The 23671-nt window shown below is 46.9% G+C and overlaps 1 protein-coding gene across 1 annotated transcript in view; it reads left to right on the forward strand.

Annotated features, from left to right (window-relative positions):
• Positions 1–19519, forward strand: part of zpld1a (zona pellucida-like domain containing 1a) — a 70446-nt gene extending 50927 nt beyond the window's left edge. The window contains exons 10-11 of the mRNA XM_041211854.1: positions 8527–8556; positions 19144–19519. Of these exons, the coding sequence (XP_041067788.1) occupies positions 8527–8556; positions 19144–19316 (203 nt within the window). The 3' untranslated portion in view covers positions 19317–19519. The remainder of the gene's footprint in view (positions 1–8526; positions 8557–19143) is intronic.
• Positions 19520–23671: the final 4152 nt, after the last annotated feature.

The following is a 23671-nucleotide window of genomic DNA, read 5'->3' on the forward strand; positions in this document are numbered from 1 at the left end:
TGCTGCCGAAGACCCCACCCACCTCCGCCCCACTCCACCCGACAGATTGGCTGCAGCTTTGCCCATTGGACTACATGCTGTGCTCTCAGCTCAGGCGCAGGCATTCTCCTAACCTGCACTGCAAGGCTGCACTGTTAGCTTGAACCATTAGGGAGACTGGTCCAAACCGGGATGATGACATTGTAAGCCGCTGTGAGCACCTCCACCAATGACTGCTCCATGGCCAGCTTTAACAAAGAGATTGTACAATGTGTACAGTCGTACAACTTTCTGCAGTCCACGAAAATGTTCATGACTTTGCAGCCTGTGCCGATAGGCGGGTGAAAAGCTCTGGAGCACTTGGTGGCACTTTTATGCCTCTACATTGCTTGAGTGGGCAGATAAGCTAGAAGCCCAACTCCAAACACACCAATGGCTTGAACTGTCTCAGTTCCAGAGGAATGGTCATTTTATATAAGGTGTCACTAATGCGTGGCCGCTTCCCTCGCCCACCCTACCCTCCACCCTGAATGCTTGTGCGCTATATTCAACCACAGGGCAACCCTTCCCTCCCCCCACCACATGTCGCCTCAATGACGATAAGATTTGGTTAGGGTCCAATAACATTTTGTTTAGAGCAGAAAAAATTAGAGATTCAAGACACCTGCGTGGAGACTAAAGCCTCAAGATTCCACCAGTTTTAAACAAAAATTAACTTTACTATACAAGGTCAGAAAGATAAAACAATTTACACTATCTGTCTTATACTCTAACATTCAAGGCCAATATAAGATATATGTGAATTAACAGGCGAACTGTAGTCAAACACACCACAATTCACACTAAATAACAAATGCGACCAAGACAGAGCCCACAGATTTCTCAACAACCCACCCAGATGTCAGTAATACTGTGAATCAACCAATCTCACTGAAACTCTGTCTCTCTCACAAAGGATTCCCGTCTTCATTTTCAAAGGTTTGCGATTCTCTCCAAAAGCCACTCCAACTTGGATGGCCTCAATAACAACTCACCTCAAAGGGTTTAAGTCTCATCTCCCGAGATTCTGTTCTCCTAGATTATTGAGTCTGCACTCAAGTACTAATTCACAAGCACAACTTCAGCTCTTTGGCCACGCCGAGCAGAGCACCACTTCTCCAAAGGGGTACCTTCGCCTCCACTGGCCCGCAGCATGGAGTCACCAACCTTCTGCTGCCCTCAACAATTGCCAGGGCTTCTCCTGAGCCCTCTTTACTTAAAGTCCACCACAGCCCTTTTTCTGCTTGGACCTTCTTTCTCTGCTTCTCTCTTTTTAACTTAACTAGGACCTCTTCCCGTCCCTGTCCCATGTTTGGGACTCTTCTTTTGGGAACTCTACATGTCCCCTCTACCAGGGTCCACTCCCTATCTGCTCTGTCTCTGTCCTCTGCCTGGGACTCTTGTTTTCCATGGCACTCCACTCCCAGTCACACGACCTGGGTTTTTGCATCTTTTTCCCTTTCTGTACAGACACGGTGGGTCCGTCCTTGGCCCAAAGAACTTACACTACTGAATAGCGCATGTGCAGCCCACTCCAAATCTGCGCATGTGCAGAACCTCTGTGGTCTGTCTGGACCTGGAGTTCATGACCTCTGCTCTCGCTGGCAACTTTGTTTTTGCGCTGTCAGCCAAACATTGAAAAGTGCATCAGTATCTACAGGGCAACTGGGAGTTGTGTGAAAAGGGGAAGCAATCGTGTATCTCCTTAACCAAGCAAATTGAAGATTGGTCAATGTCTGAACCAGGAAATGTCAGTTATTATATTTAATACAATGTCAAATCAAGAAATATAGGTTTGATTAAAAGAGTTAAAAGAGAAAGAAAAAGGAAAAAAATATTTAATTTTTTTAAAAACTCGATTAATAATCAAAATCGAAGGAATGAGGCTCCACGTCTAGGGCAAAATTTTCCCGTTTTCCCGCACGGTGATGTGTAAAATGATTCACGGTGATGTCGGGCAAACATCCTGACGTCATGGCACTCCATCACGATATTTCAGTGGGTGGGCGCGCGATGATCTCCGATGCGCACCCGCCATTAATTAATGGGCCACTTATGGCCCTTGAGGCTCCAACTGATGGCAATCTTCAGGTCGTCACATGGGTGTAACGGGCAGGCGGGTAGGCCACATTTTAATAAACCTCATCCACGGGCAGGATAAGAGGGGTCAGTGGGGTCGCAAATGTGCTCAGTCAGATGTTTAATTTGGAAAGTTTCTGATACTTGCGTTTGTGAGCAGAAATACTTCAAAACTCATACCAGCTGCTTGGACACGGCTCACAACCTTCAGGTCAGCACTCGACAGTGAAGATCCTTTTTGGGGCTTGCAGATTTCAGGAAGCCTTCCCTTAGCCTGGGAATGGGAGTTGTGCTCTCCACTGGAGGCACCTCCTCTAAGGAGGAAGGGAGGGCCAGAAGTGGGAGGAGGCCAGGAGTGCACATTCAGCCTCCAGGGGAGCCACCTTTGGGAGGAGGGGCGCAGGCACAAGGGATGCAGGGCCAACAGGAAATCCATGGCGGAAGGGGCCACAGAAGACACCACTATCCTGCTGCCAGGGTGTACAGGCGGTGAAGCAGCTACCTCAATATGTCAGACGTGCAGTGCCAAAGGAGGCTCTGTCTAACTCTATCTGTCAGATGAATGGCCCAGAGATCTCCGCTTACTGTGTGGGTGGACACTCCATGCCAGTGTCTCTAAAGGTCACAGCTGCGCTCAACTTTTATGCCTCTGGCTTTTTCCAGGGCTCGGTGGGTGATCTTTGCGGTGTCTCCCAATCAGCTGTTCACACTTGTGTCAAGCAGGTGATAGAAGCTCTGTTCAGGTGTGCATTGACATTCATCCACTACCTCTGGGACTAGGCCAGTCAGAGAGAGTGAGCTAGAGGCTTTGCAGCCATTGCTGTCTTCCCCCGCGTCCAGGGTGCTATAGACTGCACACATGTGGCCATCAAGGCACCAGCAGGTGAGCCCGGTGCCTTCGTCAACACGAAGGGCTTCCACTCCATGAACATGCAGATAGTGTGTGATCACAGGATGCAGATTCTACAAGTCTGTGCAAGGTACCCAGGCAGCTCCCATGATACCTACATCCTCAGACACTCCCTGGTGCCTAGGCTCTTCAGTGCTTCAGCCCGGATATATGGATGGCTGCCGGGTGACAAGGACTAACCCTCAGAAGGTGGCTCATGTCGCCTCTCTGCCATCCAAGAACAGCAGTTGAGCAGCAGCAGAATAGGAGCCATGCCTCCACAAGGGCTTTGGTGGAGAGAACCATTGGTCTTCTCAAGATGCACTTCCGATGCCTAGACCATTCAGGGGGCGCACTGCAGTACCCCCCAGATCATGTGTCGCTGATAGTGGTTGTATGCTGCGCTCTCCACAATCTTGCGCTGGAAAGGAGGGACGCTGTGGATGAAGAAGATGTAGATGTAGTGGCTGCAGCTGCACACAATGAGTCCAGCAGTGAATCCGAGGATGAGCACACACAGTGAAATGCTGAGGGGTAGACGCTGACTCGGGCATACTTGAGGGAGGCAGGGACATCCTACGAACATTCAGTTAGAACACCACAGATGAACCTCCAACAAAAGCCTGTGCTTCAGGTTCCATACTCGATACTTGGATGCTAAATCTGCCTGGATAGAGGGACAGGTAGTATTGAGGAGGCGGGGAAGCTGCAGAAGGATTTGGACAGGTTAGGACAATGGGCAAAGAAGTGGCAGATGGAATACAATGTGGGGAAGTGTGAGGTCATGCACTTTGGTAGGAAGAATAGAGGCATAGAATATTTTCTAAATGGGGAAAGAATTCAGAAATCTGGAGTGCAAAGTGACTTGGGAGTTCTAGTCCAGGATTCTCTTAAGATCAACTTGCAGGTTGAGTTGGTAGTTAGGAAGGCAAATGCAATGTTGGCATTTATTTCCTGAGAGGACTAGAATATAAAAGCAGGGATGTGCTGCTGAGGCTTTATAATGCTCTGGTCAGACCACATTTAGAATATTGTGAGCAATTTTAGGCCCCGTATCTCGGGAAGGATGTACTGGCCCTGGAGAGGGTCCAGAGGAGGTTCACGAGAATGATCCCAGGAATGAAAGGCTTAACATATGAGGAACGTTTTAGGATTCTGGGTCTGTACTCGATGGAGTTTAGAAGGATGAGGGGGGATCTGATTGAAACTTACAGAATACTGAAAGGCCTGGATAGAGTGGACGTGGGGAAGATGTTTCCATTAGTAGGAGAGACTAGGACCCGAGGGCACAGCCTCAGAGTAAAGGGAAGACCTTTTAGAACAGAGATGAGGGGAAACTTCTTTAGCCAGAGAGTGGTGAATCTATGGAATTCATTACCATAGAAGGCTGTGGCGGCCGGGTCATTGAGTGTATTTAAGACTGAGATAGATAGGTTCTTGATTGGTAAGGGGATCAAAGGTTACGGGGAGAAGGCGGGAGAACGGGGTTAAGAAACTTATCAGCCATGATTGAACGGTGGAGCAGACTCGATGGGCCGAATGGCCTAATTTCTGCTCCTATGTCTTATGGTCTTATGATAGGAACATTAACTAGGGGCCTTGACACTGAAGCTCAATTTGCACAACTCACTCATAACATCATGGGTAAACCATCCACCTGCAGAGGAAATGAGTCATCCTCAGCCATGGTCACATGTCTAAATTTAATAATACAACAAAATGATCTTAAGGAAATAAAATGACAAAGATGTTAAACAGCACACCAACTTATCATGACCTCATTGCGGGGGGGCAACACAAAAGCACCAGCGAGAAACCCATGGTGTGCCTAAGGTGCCTTAAATTTATACTTTTGGGTACTACATACGGGTGCTGTCCCTTCACTGGCACTAGGATCTGAGACAGCCTGCTCACTGTGCTGTTCTGTTGGTCTTGATGACCTTGGCAACCGTCCTCTGGCCCGGAGAGCCTGTGCTGGCCCCATCTGGGAGGCAGTTGCCAGTTCCACAGCTGGCATCTCCCCAGTCGTCGTAGCCTCATCGCTCATTCGGAGCGCCCTGAAAGGAGCCCGCAGAGACAACAGGCAGCTGCTGCGCCGATGTGAGGTCACTTCAGACCTCCCTTCTCACCATCGATGGATGGGCACCGAGCTGGGAAACTTGATGCTCAGGCCATCTCCCACACTGGCACTGACCAACTGAGTTCAATGCCGATATGAGAGCTAGCTGGTCCAAGTGAATCCCAGGAAGCCCTGATTGGTCTCCCGGAGTAGGCTGATCACGAGAGTCGCCACTCTCCCCATGGAGGAAGCTTGGCGCTCGGCCATGAGGCTCATTGCATCGGCGATGGTCTGCATGGATTCCTCCATCACGGAGACCAAGCCAAGCATAGCCTCATGTATCTCTACCAGATCCTCCCGCACACCCTGCTGGACTTCCAGCGTTTGCTGCCTCATGGATGACTCCAGAAGCACATCATCAGCCACCGACTGAGCACGTGCCTGGTCCCCTGCAGTCCTCCGACTGCTGGCGTTATCGGCACTCTCTGTCTCCGCCAGCTCCTCCAGTGACTGCGAAGGGCCCTCACTGCTGTGCCCCAGGACACTAGCCGATGATCTAATACCCACCGAAGTGCTAGTATCTGCGCTGGTGCCTGCCTGGCAGAGATGGTGTGACGCTGGTGGGTCAGAGACTTCAGGGCCCTTAGGTGTGAGATGGGGCCCCTGCGCCTCCTCCTACAGGCTCTGTTCCGCTGATGCTGAAAGGAAGAACAAGGACATTGTATCAGTTAACGTGGAGACAATGTCAATGTGCATCCCTGTCCCCCGGATCATTATGCGTTCATCCTTCCATAAGCAATGGTCAAGCTATGTTGCAAACTTCAATCACTTAACTAATGGTGCCCTCAGTGCTGGGCAAACATACCTGCCCGTGGCATCCCAGCCTCACCAACACCAGTGGACTTGGGTGTATGGCCCTTCTCCAGATCGAGGGCCTCCTGCCCGAACCTGGGCTTGCCCTCCACCAGTCCTCAACGGCTTGGCGGTATTATGAGCATTCTTCTACTGAGAAGGAGAAAAGATCATTGATTAGTGCAACTTGTACCTGGAATCTTTTTGCTGCCATCCCACCCCAACCAGAGTGGGACATTGCAGGGCTCCAATGTGTCCTCACCCCACAGCTGCTGCACACTCACACAAAGATGCCAGGCCTGTTCCCCCTCCTTCGCCAAATGCTGCCTACATCACATTTGGCATCATACAGTCCAAACTTGCAAAGCAAGAAGGCACAAGCACATAGAACGCAAAGGGCAGCAGATGGTTCGGTCCCCTGCTAGGGGGGGAAGCCTACCTGCTGGGTGACCAGTGCTAACATGGTATTCACCCTTCCAGAGCGCAAAAGGTCGTTGAAACGCTTGCGGCACTGGATCCAGGTGCGTCACACCACGTCGCGGGAGCACACTGTGGGAGCAGGCATGGACCTGATCCTGCCCAATTAAAGCCCACCCAGCATGAAACGCAGCTCCTGAGGACAGCAGGAGGAGGCGGACGGTGGTGGGATTGCTACGGCTGCTATGTGGTACGGTGACCCAGCGGCTTGTTTAAAAGAGCTCCTGCAGCCTTGCAAAGGCTGTCAAACATGGCCCCCAGAAGGACTCCCCTGAGCATTGCTGGTGAGCAGGCGAGGGCAGGGGGGCACTGTGCCCCTCGTTTCTCAGATGATTGCTTCCTGCCCTACTCGAGGAGGTGGCAGCACACTATCTCCGCCACCTCCTCCCAGGAACGTTTGGCCATGTGTGGGGTCCTCCTCCTCCCGTCCCTGGGAACGAGGTCCTCCCGCCATGCTGCCACCTCCTCGAGTAGGGCAGCAAGCAATTGTCTGAGAAACGAGGGGCACAGTGCCCCCCTGCCCTCGCCTGCTCACCAGCAATGCTCAGGGGAGTCCTTCTGCTGGCCATGTTTGACAGCCTTTGCAAGGCTGCAGGAGCTCTTTTAAACAAGCCGCCGGGTCACCGTACCACATAGCAGCCGTAGCAATCCCACCACCGTCCGCCTCCTCCTGCTGTCCTCAGGAGCTATTTTTCATGCTGGGTGGGCTTTAATTGGGCAGGATCAGGTCCATGCCTGCTCCCACACAGCTCACCCGACAGACAGAAAATTCTGCCCCTGGAGTTAATTTTCAGTGTCAGAGAGGATATTTGGCAATAATTCATACTTATCACATTGTTAGAAGGATACTTACATTGCATTGGACAAGCACTAATTTTTCTGGCGAGTTTAGTGCATCAGGCTGTCCCATGCATTTCAGTAATGAGTCAGGTGGCACAGTACTATTATTACACAGTCAATAAAATTTGACATCAACCCACATAAGGAGACATGAGGACAAATGACCAAAAGCTTGGTCAAACAGGTAGGGCTTCAAGGAGCTTCTTAAAGGCAGAAAGAGGTGTAGAGAGGTAGTGTCTATCTGGAGTTAATCCTTTATGATTTTAACCTGACTTGATATCAAAAACATACTGGGCTAAATGTTTGTCTTCACCACCTGGCCAGTAAACCAGCAGAGCAGGTCACCTCTAATGAGATGAAAATTAGGAAAACAGGCAGGAAATCTATTCTCCCATATTACCAGCCAGATGGTAAGGATGAAAATTTACTCCATTAATATTTAAACTAAAAATCTCTTCCTGGTCAATAAATACAAATATCAAAACATGACACCAACTAAAGCTAGGATCTGAACAAAATTCCTTCTACTCTGCTCTAACGATTCCCCCAAACTTCTAATGTGAATGTTTCCACTTCCCATATCAGACATCTTAACAGTCAATCTAATTAAGACTGACAGTTTGGGCAATTTTCTGCTGTGAACACATACAATCCAAGACATCACTGACATTGTCCAAAGCCTTTTCATATAGAATCCTCGCAATCAGCACAGAGAAGAAACTTTGATCAGAACATTTTGTGTTTGATTCAAATCCAGGTCCTGGCAGTAAAACGATGGCTTGTTCACCCATCGCGCCACCCAGTTCAAAGGATTTATTTTATTCTGGCTTCTTTGTGACTAATGCTTGATATTGTTTTGAGTTGACTTGACTCCATTACTGAGATAACAGGTTGCAATGAAGAATAATGGGTGATTGGATACTGTGATGCAGTATTGCAATGTGTGTTTCAACCTGGAGTTATAAAATTACCGGAAAATAATATGCATGCTTCCATGTAAAACTACATTGATGACAGAAATTTGCCTTTCAGTTTAATAAACATTTGTTAGCAAGGGACAACTAAATATCATCTGGAACTAAATGCTTTGCTACAAAATCATAATAGGACAGAGAACAAATAGAATTCCATCAGGTAAATATTCCAATTGTTGAAGTTTATGTACATTGCTTAGCATGCTGGTATATATTCCCATGGAGTGTTATTTTTATACAGGCATGAACATATTTCAGTGCTGTGCACATATATAAATCAAAAAAACCTTTGTTCTTGTACTGCCTAACTGTTTTATTGTTTCTTCTGCCTCTGACAGATGACACAGCAACAAACAAATCCCAAGTTGGTAAGACTTATTCTGTTAATTTTTGTTTATGACTTAGATCATCATCAAATTGCCCAAGTTTAAAATCTCTCATTTCCCCTTATCACCATATACTTTACTGGTGCCTTTAACAGAGTAGAGGGAAAGTAATTGCTCCGGTTGCTATATATAGCAATGTTATAATTGTGCGCCTCAAAATTTCCTCTGGACAGAACTTCCTTCTTCTGAACTTGTAAAGACAAGAGAGCTATGCAGGGCATGGATTAGAAAAATATACTTAACTTGCAGGACGTAATTCGGAAGGATTTAAAAAGCAAAGGATTCTGCAGAGGGTATTCCTGTAGGTCATTAAGAAGGTTCCAAGAGCTTCCTTTAACTTTGTAGTAGCATTCCATTTCTGAGTCAGAAAGCACAGAGTTTGCAGTCCCTCCCTGACAGCCCTGACCATTGCAAACCAGAGCTCTAGCTCTGAATTCAGACAACAGGGATGCTAGTATCTGATGAGTGCAGGTGCTGCTTCCATTCCTATCCACCACCACCCCACCACACCCCATCATATAAAATGTGGGAACGCATAAAACCACCACCCCACCACCACCCCTCCCCCACTCCCCACTAGAGAGGACTAACTACCAAATGGGCTGGTTACGGCCACATAAGGAGCTTTTGTGTTTTGCCTATGAGATAGTAGATCGACCTGTTAATCCTCACACTTCTTCACAGCTTTCTTCAAAGGGAGAGTGTGAAGGTATGAAAACAAGAACATGAATTGCCTAGAATCTTGAAAAATAGATCCAGAGTTTGAAGTATTGTCTAAGGGACATCAACAATTACATCCAGAATCCACCATTTGAACATATGACCATGAGAAATAGGAGCCAGCGGTGTAGGCCATCTGGCCCCTCAAGCCTACTCCGCCATTCAGTAAGATCATGGTGATCTGATCATGGCCTCAACTCGTTTCCTGCCTGCCACCTTAACCCTTGACTCCCCTGTAGATCAAAAATCTGTCTAACTTAGCCTTGAATATATTCAATGACCCAGTCTCTACTGCTCCCTGGGGAAGGGAATTCCAAAGATTAATGATCTTTCAAGAGAAGAAAATCTTTCTCATCTCTGTCCTAAACAGGAGATCCGTTATTCTGAAACTGCCCCTAGAACTGTGTTCTAGATTTCATTATGAGAGAAACATCCTCTCAGCATCTATCCTGTCAAGCCCCTTCAGGATCTTATATGTTTCAGTGAGATCAACTTTCATTCTTCTAAACTCCAATGAGTATATGTCTTTTCACATAAGACAACCCCTTCATCCCAGGAATCAACTGAATGAACCTTGTCCGAACTGCCTCCAATGTAAGTATATCCCTCCTTCAATAAGAAGACCAAATCTGTACACAACGCTTGAGATGTAGTCTCAGCAATGCCTGCACAGTTGTAGCAAGAATTTCCTACTTTACACCTTGCAATAAAGGCTAAGATTACATTTGCCATCCTAATTAATTGCTGTACCTGCATGCTAGCTTTTTGTGTTTCATGCACGTGGATACCCACATCCTTCTGTATCAGTGTTCTGTAGTCGCTCTCCATTTAAATAATATTCTGTGCTTCTATTCTTCCCATCAACGTAGATAAGCTCACATGTTCCCACATTATACTCCATCTGCCAATTTTTTGCTCAATCGCTTAACCTATCTATAAGCATTTGCAGACCCTATGTATCCTCACAACTTCCTTTCCTATCTATCTTTGCATTTTCAGCAAATTTGGCTACACTACACTCTGTCTGTTCATCCAAGTTATTAATGTAGATTTTAAATAGCTGATCCCTATGGCACCCCACTAATTACAGCCAACCTGAAAATGGCCTATTTATCCTTACCCTCTGTTTCCTGTTAGTTAGACAATCCTCTATCCATGCTAATAATTATTCCCAACACCTTGAGCTCTTATCTTGTGTAGCAACCTTTTATGTGGCATCCTATTGAATCCTTTTTAGAAATCCAAATACATTACTTCTACTGGTTCCCCTTATCCACCTGGCTTATTACATATTCAAAGAACTCTAATAAATTTGTCAAAAACAATTCCCCTTTCATAAAACCATGTGGATTTGGCTTGATCACATTCTTATTTTCTGGATTTCCTGCTACTGCTTCCTTAGTAATGAATTTCAGCATTTATCCGATGGCAGATGTTAGGTAACCGGCCTATAGTTTCCTGCTTTCTGTCTCCCTCCTTTCTTGAACAGGGATGCTACATTTGCAGTTTCCCAATCTGCTGGGGTCTTTCCATAATCTAGAGATTTTTGGAAGATTACAACCAATGCATCCACTATCATTGCAGCCAATTCTTTTTAAGGCCCTAGAATGCAGGCCATCAGGTCCAGGGGACTATTCAGTTTCTAGTCCCATTAGTTTTCCTAGTATTGTACTTTCTTTCTAGTGATAGTGATTGTTTTAAGCTCCCCCTTTCTTTCTTCCCTTTGATTTTCTACTGTTCTTGGGATGCTTTTTTGTGTTCTACCACGAAGACAGATACAAAATACTCGATCGAAGTCTTTGCCATTTCCTTGGCCTGAATTTTCAGCTCGGTGGATGGGGGTGATTGGCGGGCCCGGGAACAGTTGGGAAACAGACCCCCGACCGCGATTTCATGCTGGCTGGCCAATTAAAGGCCAGCCAGCGTAAAATGCGTGCTGAAAAGCTCAGTGCTGCCGGGGTTGGGGTGGGAAGCAGGCAGGCGATGACGTCAATGCGGGCATGGGCCAGTGCTGACAGAAAACTCCCTGAAGGCAGAGAACTGCTGAAGACCTGAAAAAGCAAAAATAAAGGTTTCAAGAGCTGAAAAAATGGTCCATGCATCATAATCAATCACCAGAAAATTTAGCAAATGAAAATGATGTCCACAGAAATTTATTTATATTCTATTTCATTACAGAAATCTCATCCCATCCATGGGTGAGGTTTAATGAAAAATACAAAGGCCGCCTGGCCCATTCACCCGTCCGTCAACTTTAAGCTTAGACAAGCAATGGAAAATCAGAGTCAATTGCATTGTTAATGGGCTTAGTTGCCTTCTTAATTGTCAGCGGGCACACTTCCAACTTTTGCGCACGCCCACCGACCAAAATATTGCCCCTGCATGGGATGACATTGGGATGCTCGCGACATCATGTCATGCTATTTTACGTCTGATCTGGTCAGACCTGCGCTCGCCCGTGAGGCATAAAATTCAGCTCCTTGTTTCCCATTATTAATTCCCCAATCTCTTTCTCTAATGGACCAAAGTTTATTTTATCTAATCTCTTCCTTTTTATATACTTGTAGAAGTTCTTACGGTTTTTCGATTTGTTGCTAGTTTGCTCTCTTTCTAGTTTCTCCTTCCTTATTTATTTTTTTGGAGACATGACCAGTTGAAAGTGAGCAAATCTGACATCATCATACTTAAAATCCTCAATTAGGAAGGCATGGATTAATCAAGTACAATCAGCATGGATTTATTAAGGGAAGATCGTGTCTGACTAACAATGATTGAATTTGTTGAGGAATTAACAAGGAGGGTCAATGAGGGTAGCACATCAGATGCTGTCTACTTGGATTTTAACAAGGTTTTTGACAAGATCTCACATGGCAGTCTGGTCAGAAAAGTAAGGGCCCATGGGCTGCAATGGCAAGTGACAAGTTGGATCCAAAATTGACTAAGCAGGAAGTAAAGGATAGGCATTTTTGTGACTGGAGGGCTGTTTCCAGTGGGATTCCACAGGGCTCAGTATTAAGTCCCTTGCTTTTTGTGGGGTATAGCGATGATTTAGACTTAAGTGTAGGATACTAAATTAAGAATTTTGCAGATGATTCAAAAATTGGGCATGTGATTGACCATGAGGAACGTATAGGAGGATATCAATGGATTGGTCAGGTGGACAGTAAAGTGGCAAATGGTATTCAATCCAGAGAAATATGAAGTAATGCATATAGGGAAGGCAAACAAGGCAAAGGTGTACACAATAAATGGAAGGATGCTGAGAAGTGTGGATGAACAGAGGACCTTAGAGTTCATGTCCACAGGTGCTTGAAGATAATGGGAAAGGTAGATAAGGCAGCTAAGACACACGGGATACTTTCCTTTATTAGTTGAGGCATAGAAAATAAGAGCAGGGGGGTTATGCTAGAACTATATAAAACACAAGTTAGGCCACAGTTAGAGCATTGCCGACATTTCTGGCCTGAATATTACCCTTGGCGGGTGTGCGCGATTGGCAGGCCCGTGACCAGACGGGAATCAGGCTGCTGCCCATGATCAGCCCCTGACTGCAATTTCACACTGACTGGCCAATTAAGGCCCACCCAGCGTGAAACATGTCTTCCCAATGGTTGGGAAGGGCCAAGCAGGTGCAGAAGCCTATCGGCCACCAGGTCCAATGGCGACCCAGCAGGTGGTTTAGAAATGGCACAGGCAGCTCCTTGAAGGCTGCCAGGGCAAAACATATCTTCTGCGTGCTGAAGATCGAGCACTCACCCTATCCCCACCCCCCCCACAACCCCCCACAGTTTTCAGACAAGTGCCTCGCGATACTCCGGGAGGAGGTGGCTGCCAGGAAGGAGGAGGCCACCACACCTAACAAAAAGAGCTTGGGAGCAGCTGGCAGCCCAGGTCAGCAGCCATGACGTTGTGCGACGCACATGGATACAGTGCCTCAAAAGGTTTAACGACCTGCTGCACTCGGGAAGGGTGAGTACTGTGTTGGCGTGGATCAGTGTGCTGAATTGTTAAGATTCAGCCTTCCCCCCCGTGGAGCTCAGGGGTGTTAGAGTGTGAGTGCTCTGGCTGCTTGGACTGAGTACCTTGCTTTGAGGACCATGACTCGGATTTGCCCTGCAAGGTGCTCCTCAGGTGGGGTTGGCCAGGCTGCAATGGCGCTGCAGGTAGAGAGTGGACTAATCAATGCTCCTCTGTCCTTTCAGGAGAAGACGAGCCATAACAACATCAAGAGATCACGGACAGGTGAAGGCCCCCCAAACCTCCTAATCCTCACAAGGTTTAAGCAGGACACCTTAGAGCTGGAGAGGTGCCACGCATCTCGGTCAGCTGGTGGTGGAGGCTGGGGTGTCAGATGAAGGTAAGGGTGCAGTACACAGAGGTGAGAGTTTTGGATGGTACAAACGTTCTTGTGTAGTTTCTTCATTGATGGCAGCCTCAAAACTGAAGTCCCCATTGATCATTGAAAGACGATGGCACCATGATGCAGATCCCCAATGTCTCACCAGGGTGCCTGGCATGCACAGTGACAGTGTGATGACTTCATCTAATGACATGTTGTTGTTCTCCCTTAGATTCTCCAGCATGCACTCATTCTCAGGACCCCGAAGAGCCACCCCTGACACCAGAGGACTCGCGGGCTTTAGCTGTACCTACGTCACACCTGCTCTCTGGACCAGGCACTAGCGCAGATACCAGCACCTCAGTGGGCATTAGATCTTCGACTAGAATGCCGGAGTGCAGTGGTGCGGGCATTCCACATTCACTTGAGGAGCAGGCAGGGCAGAGAATACCCAGGGCGCCATCAGTTGGAGGATTGCTGGAAGCCAGAATGATACGGAGTTGAAGGCATGTGGTGAGCCTCTGGAGTCGTCCATTAGGTGGCAGATGCTAGATGTCCAGCGGGATGTGCGGGAGGATCTGGCGGAGATCCATGAGGCTATGCCTGCCTTGGTCTCTGTTGTGGAGGAGTCCATGCGGAGCATAAGCACTGCGTTGACCCTCACGGCCGACCCTCCTCCATTGAGAAAGTGGCGATTCTCATGGAGAGAAAGCTCCAGGGACAGAATCAGGGGTTCCTGAGGCTGTGCTCGGATCTGCAAGCCCTCACACAGGCAATGACCTGAGGTGGTCAGTGTGGGAGATGGATGAGGCACCCAGTATCTCAGCTAGGTGCCCTAGCTATGGCAATGGCAAGCAGGGAGGTCCAGAGCAACCTCATGTTGGCAAACAAGCTGCCTGTTATCTCTGCAAGCTCCTCTCAGGGCACTCTGGATGATGGCAGCTGCTCCTCTGCCCCTCTGCCAATGACCGTGGCTTTGATGAAGCTGCGATGACTGCAGAGATGCCAGCCATGGCACTGGCCGCACCCCCACAGGAGACAGCACAGGCTCCACTGGCCAGAGGACGATTGCCAAGGTCATCAAGGCCAACAAGACACCAGAGTCAGCAGGCTGTCTCCAATGCCACTGCCAGCGAGATGGGGGCACCAAGATACAGCAATTGCCAACGTACGTTTAAGGCACCATGAGCACAAGAGGGACAGTTCACAGGTGATCTTCTGTTCTGTAATGTTTCGTTTATGTCTACTGGTCTAGGAATGAAGGCCAGAGAAGGTTATGTTAATTTAGATTGTGAAAATTACATAAATTTTGTTTTTTGTTGTAATGGCCTGAGTATACTTCATCTTTTTATTTCTTTGGTGCAGGGTATGCCAGAATGTAATGCCGGACGTGAGTAGCTCTAAACTTTATTGCACAGGCACTGAGTGGACTTTGGGTTCAAATGAAAGGGTCACCTCAGACATCCGGGATGGAGGCGGCAGCCCTGGCATGAGGTTGAAGCAGATCTTTGGCAGCCTAGCTGAAGGAGTGTTGGATCAGGGCGTCCCTGGTGTCCCTGCCTCCCTGAAGGATATAGAGGTCTGTCTTCATGTCCTCAGTGTTCTCTTCACCATGCTCCTCTTCTGACTCACTACTGGATTCATCTTCTGCAGCCTGTGGAGCTGCCTCAAGATCCTCCTCCTCCATTGGGCGCCCCCTCACCAGTGCCGGATTGTGCAGAGTGCAGCATACAACCACTATTAGTGACACCCGCTCTGGAAGGAATTGTAGTGCGCCCCCTTGAACAGTCCAGGTGTTGGAAGCGCATCTTCAAAAGACCGATGGTCTTCTCTATCACTGCCCTTGTAGAGGCATGGCTCCTGTTATAATGCTACTCTGCCTCTATTCTTTGGTGGTGGAGAGGCATCATAAGCCACTTTTTCAATGGATAGCCCTTATCACCCAGTAGCCATCCATCCAGTCGGGCTGGAGCACTGAATAGCCTCGGCATTTGGGACTGTCTCAGGATATAAGTGTCATGGGAGCTGCCAGGGTACCTTGCACAGACTTGCAGAATCTGCGTCCTGTGGTCACACACTATCTGGACATTCATCAAGTGGAATCCCTGCCTGTTAGCGACGGCACCCGGCTGAGCCGCTGATTGCCACGTGTGCTGCTGATTGCACCCTAGATGCAGGGGAACCCAGCAATCACTGAAAGCCCTCTGACTCGCTCAGTCTGGCTGGGCTCATCTGAACGGAAAGAATAAATGTCATTACGGGCCTGAATAGAGCTTCTGTCACCAGCCTGACACAACTGTAGACTGCTGATTGGGACATTCTACAAATATCCCCACACTGATCCCTGGGAAAAGCCAGAAGCATAGAAGTTGAGGGCCACTGTGACCTTCAGAGCCACTGGCATGGGGTTTCCACCCATACAGTTGGAGGTGACCTCAGGCCCAATCATATGACAAATGGAGGCCACAGTCTCCCTCCTTCGGCATTGCACCTCGGACATATTGAGGTAGTTGCATCACCACCTGTAAATCCTGACAGCAGGGTAGTGGCATCTTCTGCAGCCCCTTCCACCTTGGAATACCTGCTGGCCCTGTGCCCCTTATGCCTGTGCCCCTCCTCCCACAAGTCGCTCCCCTGGAGGCAGCATTGGGACGCCTGGCCTCCTCTCCCTTCTGCTCCTCTCTTCCTCCTCAGAGGAGGTGCCTCCAGCGGAGACCACAGTCCCCATTACTAGGGTTACAGAAGGCTGTCTGATTCCTGGAAGGGTCTACACAGTCAAAATCCTCCGGGACCTTGGAGACACCAATGAGTCCTGGAATGAAGCCTAGAAATGCTAAGAATGAAGCTCAGAACAGAGATGAAGCTGTCAAATAAGCAACCAAACACAAACTATCTCCTAAGCTCCTCACTAGTCACACTGGCAATGCTGCTGACTCTTTTTATCCCACCCTTGGATGAGGTTTTGCAAAATGTGGGCTGCCCACCTGCCCGTTTTACCCGTGTGATGAGCGCAAAATTCGGGCAATGTAAAATCGGGTTCAGTTGGGTTTTTAATGGCCTTAAGTGGCCTTTTAATTGAAGGTGGGCGTAGCTCCGACACCCACACCTGCCTGCTAACCTTAAGATTGCACACATGTGGGGTGACGTCGGGACACTTGCCCGACGTCTTTTTGCGCTATTTTATGCCTGATCGGGTCGGGCACATGCCCACCTGCAAGGCGTAAAATTCTGCCCCAATCACCGAATTACATGAAGGAAGTGATCGCACTAGAGAGGGTACAGAGGAGACTTATGAAAATATTGCCAAGAATGGATATTTTTAGCTGTGAGGAAAGATTGAATAGGTTGGGTTGTTTTCATTTGAACATGGGCGCAGATTTAATTCAGGTGCAGGAGATTATACAGTGTCCAGATAGAGGAGTCAATAGGTAAGAGGCATAGATTTAACGTAAATGGTAGAAGAATTAGAGGAAAGTTGAGGAGAGATTGTTTACCCAGAGGCTGGAGGGGTTCTGGAAATCACTGCCTGAAATGGTGGTACAGGAAGAAACCCTTATCACATTTAAAAAACACTTGATATGCACTTAGGGTATCCCTATAGGGATCCAGATCAAGAGCCGCAATGTGCGGTAAGGCTGGTTAGCTCTTTTTTTGGCTGACACAGGCACAATTGGCCAAATGGTCTTCTTCTATGCCTTAAATTTCCTATGTTTCTATGGGATGGATTTTACACTCCCTGCCAGCAGATTTGAAGTCTGAGGTGGGGTACTCATAAAATCCAGCACGTGGCCTTCCCACCTCTTATCCCAGACCTGTCTGAAATCTTACAGGATCTTGGTGGAAGCATGGGTGGCCTCTTGAGGCAATTAAGTGATCAATTAATGGCCAATTATGGGCCTCATCCCTCCCCATCACTATATTACCTATGGCATGGGGAGCCCAACACCATGTGGGAAGCCCAGCAGTTTTAGCTGCACGGTCTGGTGTTGGGCAAAGATGTGGGAGGGAACCTCCTTTGTGCGTCCTTTCTACCCGTCAGAGGCACTACTCCCCCCCCACCAAGATCACACTCCCCCCTTTACCCTCCCCCTAGCCTCTCAAACCCAGCAACCCACTCCGTTTACCCTCCCCCACCCCCCGACCCTGGCAAAATTCCCCTCCACTTACCTTGGTGTTCATCTCCACTGGGGACTGCCTGTAGTGCCAGGAATGGCCACCACACATGCCTGGCACTGCTGGGACCACAGAGCTGCCAGTCATCTGATTGGCTAGCAGCTCTCTAAGATGGGACTTCCTGTGGTTCAGGGGCAGAAATCCCACCTCCAGCCTATTTATGGCCAACTGGCTGTTAAATGGTAGCCATTCTTGCCCTGGCCGGGCTCCTCACTGACTCTCTAGCTGAGGATGGGGGTGGGTGCCATGGACTATGTGGCACCCAATAAAATCCAGCCTTATTGCCAGAATTTTACGCTCCCCCACTGGTGGATTTTTGGTGTGTGAAATTGAAGGGAAAGGATTCCCTTCAGGTTCCCGCCTGCCCCGACCATAAAGCGATTTTACGCTGGGGTGAGCAAGAACTCAAGACAGGAAGCACACCCTTGCCCCAAATGAGGCCCTTAAGTGGCCATAGGGGTCATTTCCTGCCCATCTTCAATTTTTAGGTTGTCAGGAGGATTGAAATTCCATGGGGGAAGCCCGAAAAAGAACAGAGTTACATCTAGGCTGGGAAGTGGGGCTGTGCACCACCATCAGAAGCCCCCTTCTGAAGTCAGGCACCTCCTCCCTTAAGGTCCGGTGTCCTCCAGACTGCCCTCCCCCCTCCACCAGCTTGTCCCCCGAGGCACCAATCACCACCTTTGTGCACCCCCCCACAGGCCTTCACTACCTTCCCTGCCCTAGGAACCCCTTGAACTTACCTGGGCCTTTGGTGCCTGGACTTCGGCTCCAACGTCCTCCTGTATTTCTTCTTCAGCCCACATGGAGAGCTGCGTATAATCTGATTGGCCGGCAGCTCTCTCAGGCAGGAGTCCTCTAAGACGCGCCTACTGCCACTTAACCCTCATCTGAGCGTGAGGCACTCAGAGTCAACAGGGATGTGCTCCCCGTTGACTCTTCAGATGATGGGAAGCGAGACGCAGCCATCCAAAAAATTCAGGCCTAAGATTTCCTGGCCCTGCCCACCCACATCCATCTACAAATCATCAGGAGAGAAGAGTATGGCAAATTTAGTACTCAATCTCTAACTATAGCCTAATTTTTAAACTATGGCCTAATTTTTAAAATAGATACAACGGTTTCTTGAAGTCAGTATATACTCAAAACATTACCCTCTTTAAGTGATGCTTGGATCAGATCTCTACAGACTCTTTAGGTAAAAGTAGCACTTAAGCCACAAAATCTGGTTGATAATGCTGAAATGGAATCTTATTCAAAATAATGCAGTGTAATTTACGATTGTCAAACATTTTACAATTGGTAAAATTCTGACCTTTTCTACATTTCCTTTTCAGGCAACATGGGAAAATCTACCTTTCATTTCAACTCCGTGACAACTTCATTAGTTTCTGGAATTGTTATCCTGAGTGTGATGACCATTTCCTTTTTTATAACCTCTGTGATTCTTAACAGGAAACGGCAAAATAGTAGTGCTTTAGCTGGAATCAGAAATCCTGTTTTTAACTAGTTAGATCTGGGTAATTTGTATGGTTTTCTTATCTACATAATGCAGCTGGTTAGCATATTTCCTGATTATGCTATTTTAGGGCAGGAGGTTATGAGATTTTTTTTGTTGTTCTAAGAATCAAGCATAGACCTGCTAGATGTTTTTGTAATCTAGTTCATTTACATTTCCTACCTTACAGCAATGTCAGAAAAGAACACATAATTATTCCCACAAAATCTTCAATGATAGTTTAATGTAATGTCCCATTTCTTGGGCATGAGCTGGGATGGTAGAAGAGTGAGAGGCTCTAGAAAGTTGACAGTGAGCTGAGCTGTTAGCAATAATGGTAGCATCCGCACGATATATTAACCTGGAAATGGAGCCCAACCATCCATTAAACTTAAATTTGGAAGGGAGAGAAGAAATTGTGAGTCAGTTGTGATATTTAGAGAACATTTTGACTAGATGTTTATGCTCACCAAGCTGAGGAATGTTAATGCTGGATAATGGCTCACCACTATTTCAGGCAACCAGTGTTGACATCAAGCATTCCCAGGTCAGAAAAAAACATTTCCCCTCTGGATCAGTGTGGCATTTCCATTTCCCACATCATCGCCCCATTAAATGAGGTTGTAATTTTTGTGCCAAGTGGAAACCAGTTTTGTGCTGTGGGTCCATTTTTAGTAGAATCGGGTTGAAACTACCAAACTCATATCGGTCTTTTAACGACAACAGTTAAAGGAGATTTTTATTCTATTAGTATGGGCTGGATTTGACTTTATATCTCAGAAGCAACAGGTCAGCAAATTCAGTGTCACCCAGTTTGTTGGAAACATTTTGAAAAGTGTAATTATCACACTAGTTTGAAATGTCGTCATAGCGCAAACTTCCATGTGATTTGTTTCCTTTTTTGCTGACAGACAGATTCTATCAGTGTTACAATAACATATCACCATGTCTCAATTCTTTATAAGCAGTGTTGGTGGCTCTATTTTAGGTACTTATAAGAACATAGGTCACTGAGTATCATGTGTTTCAATTAATGGCTGTTTATTGCAAACTTCAACATCACTAAGATTTTACTAAAAGGAAGTCATACTTAATTTTGGACAAGAAAAATGGACAGTCTGTATAGCTGCCTGTTTTACATTACTGTCCAAGATAAAACTTCTACCCTTATTGTCGGCAAATAATTGAAACGCTAAATGCTGGCAAAAAGCTGGATCTAATGCAAAGAAAGAAAGAGCTTCATTTCTGTGGAGCCTTTCATGACCACAGGACATCTCAAAGTGCTTTATAGTCAATGAAATATTTTTGAAGTGTTGTCACTGTTCTAATGCAGGAACCATGGCAGCCACTTGTACACAGCAAACTCCCATTAACAGCAATATGATAATGACAAGATAATGTATTTTTTTATGAAGCTGACTGAGGGATAAATATTAGCCAGGATATTGGGGATAAATTCCCTGTTGTTCTTCAAAATAATGGCATGGGATCTTTTACATCCATCTGAGAAGCCAGATGATGTCACATCTGAAAAAAACACTTCCAACAATGCAGTATCCCTCACTACTGTGTTGGAGTGTTAGCCTTGATTTTTATGCTCAAGTCCTGAAGTGGGACTTGAACCAAAGCTTTGGACTGAGAATGTGGTACCAACTGAGCCACAACCGGCACCACCCCAAAAAGCAAAAGGAAACAGCCAATGCCAAGAGCACTGATTACCCAAAAGCATATCGGGAGTAGGAATACATCACGACAGCACAGACTTTCTGCTCTTGGAATGAACTTCCTTGCTGGGAATTCAGGATCAGGAAATTTACTCTATATTCTATCCATATGGTGGTTAATTGCCAAAATTGTGTTTGTGATGGTGAGCCTTGCCCATCAGTAGGTTTAGCAGGAAGTTGGATGTGTGTGTTCCACAGTTCGTCATCCTTTAAAATTCTATACAAAATTATTAGAGCTATTCCTGACACTCTTATTAACTTTACGTAAATAATTTGCTACATTATTTTGATATTGAAAATGATGCATTGCATAAGATGATGCCACATCTGAAAAAAAACACTTCCAACAATGTAGGAACCGCAGCTGCCACTCGTGCATAGCAAACTCCCATTAACAGCAATATGATAATGACGAGATAATCTGTGCAGGTGCCTCACCCAATACTATTACGTCTACTCGCCTGCAGTTTATTTTTGCTATTTTCTACAGTTTTTTTTAATATGTTAAAATTGATCTGGGTCACTTTTTCACAATTTTTAGTTTTGAAAACATCAAAATTACTGTGCAACCTAAATAAGCTCAAACCTGTGCAAAAAAGATCCATTCACAAGCAATGCTGCCAAATGAGAAGTCTGGCAATAAGGTCCTAATTTTTTTCAAGCCTTGGAGACAATGTAAACACATAAACAGAGTAGATTTTCCCATCAGAAGCAAACACTCAGAATGTTCTAGAAGTTCACAAGTTGGTGCAGTTGCATAGTATGTTGTAAGTTTGAGTTATTCCTAGCGTAAACTGTAGCATCTCCTAAGAAATAAGCTACTTAGTTCTGATTGCCCATAGTGGAATAATAAGCTGTAACATTAACTCACAACAAGTGTATAGATAACTCCAGTGAATGAGTTTGAAACACATCATTCTCTTGATTTTCAATACCTCAGTAACAATGTGCACTGCAGGGCTGTACTCTGATGACATTGTCATTCATAAGACCATTATATAATAAATTGTACCTAAAGAAAATGTCTCTGTCTGCCTCTTCTTGCACCACATTACAAGATTTGGATAATATTTGGCTCATTTCATTTCTATACATAGCAACAGCGGTTGCACTTCAAAAGCAATCCATTGATCTGAAAACACTTTAGGGTGTCCCGATTGCTAAGTTAACTACTATATCTCTAAAAAATAATTTGGGATCAAAACTGTCAAATTAGATACAACTACATTTATGCTCAAATCCTGAAGTAGGTATTTAAAATCAATTTAATCTTCTGGCAGACTTCAAACATACCAGCAAATTAGCAACATAGCCATAAAACAGTCACAGGGCATTGTTTTACATATCAATATTGGGCGACCTTACCGACAGGAGGTGAATGTCCATGAAATTCAACTTTATAGCACCACAGATTCTGTGTTAGGAGCCAAAAAGGCATCTGGGACATGCATGCACATAACTGGTGAAGTGCACGACAGAAACTATTTTGGTGAGCACATTAATGCAGGCATTATGAGCATGTTCCAAAAGTAAACAGAGTAGACAGATCATGACATCAGTAAGTGTGTAATAATGATTTTATGCCTGTCAGTTCTAGCACTTTCAATCTCACCATTCTAGCTAATACCCTCTCTTGAACACGCACAGCTGAACATGCATTTAGGAGCAGGAAGAACACCCCAGTACTGTTATTTAGAGCAATCATCAACAAATTGGAAGTTAGTTGCTCATTACAAGGGGCCAAGAGAGATGGGTAGAGGGGCATAGGTTAGCATGGAGGGTATGAGGGGCCATGGGCGGATGGTGATGCAAGCCCCGTCTTAAACAAATTAAAGGCCTGATGGTGTTTAGGTACAGGTGGGCTTGCTCCTGTCTCTTACACCAAGCAGTGTCCCACCTCATGCAAAATTCAGCTAATAGGCTCATACTCATAGTGCAGAATTTTCTGGATGGTGGGGGTGCTGAGCGGGAGCAGGCGCGGACCCATTCGTGATCGGGTCCGCACCACCACTTTACACGGGCAGGCCAATTAAGGCCTGCCCAACATACTTCACGACTCCCGTGCATTGTGGGAGTGGGCGGCCGGAGGCAGGCGTACTCAGCCCACCGGGTCCAATGGCGAACTGACGGCCTGTATAAAGGAAGGCCTGGCAGCCTTGGAAAGGCTGCATGTAATGGCTGTGCGAAGGGCTCTGCAGAGGGGCAATGGAGGTTATGCAAGTCCGAAGGGTAGGCCATTGCGGCAGCCAGGCCAGAGGGAAGGCCATCAGGGCAGGGCAGGCCAGGCCGGAGGGTAGGGTGGGGGGCGAGTGCGCCCCTCATTTTTCTGATGAAAGCCTTGTTGCCCTCCTTGAGGAGGTGGCAGCACAGTGGAAAGCGCAGGTTCCCCAGAACGGGTGGAAGAGGCCCCCCGTACATGACGAAACGTGTCTGGGAGGAGGTGGCTGAGGTAGTGAGCTCCCATGCTGTGGTCCAGTGTCGCAAGCGCTTCAATGACTTGTTTCGTTCTGGAAGGGTGAGGACAATTTTGGCATTGTTCACTTAGCCCAACAAGTCAGCTTTCCTCCCTGCTGCCCCCGCCCCACCCCCAAGTCTGAGTGTAGTGACTGCATTGAATCATTGATGACGTGTATCCTTCGCTGG

The sequence above is a fragment of the Carcharodon carcharias genome, chromosome 18 (assembly GCF_017639515.1).
Source record: "Carcharodon carcharias isolate sCarCar2 chromosome 18, sCarCar2.pri, whole genome shotgun sequence".
Classification (NCBI taxonomy): domain Eukaryota; kingdom Metazoa; phylum Chordata; class Chondrichthyes; order Lamniformes; family Lamnidae; genus Carcharodon; species Carcharodon carcharias.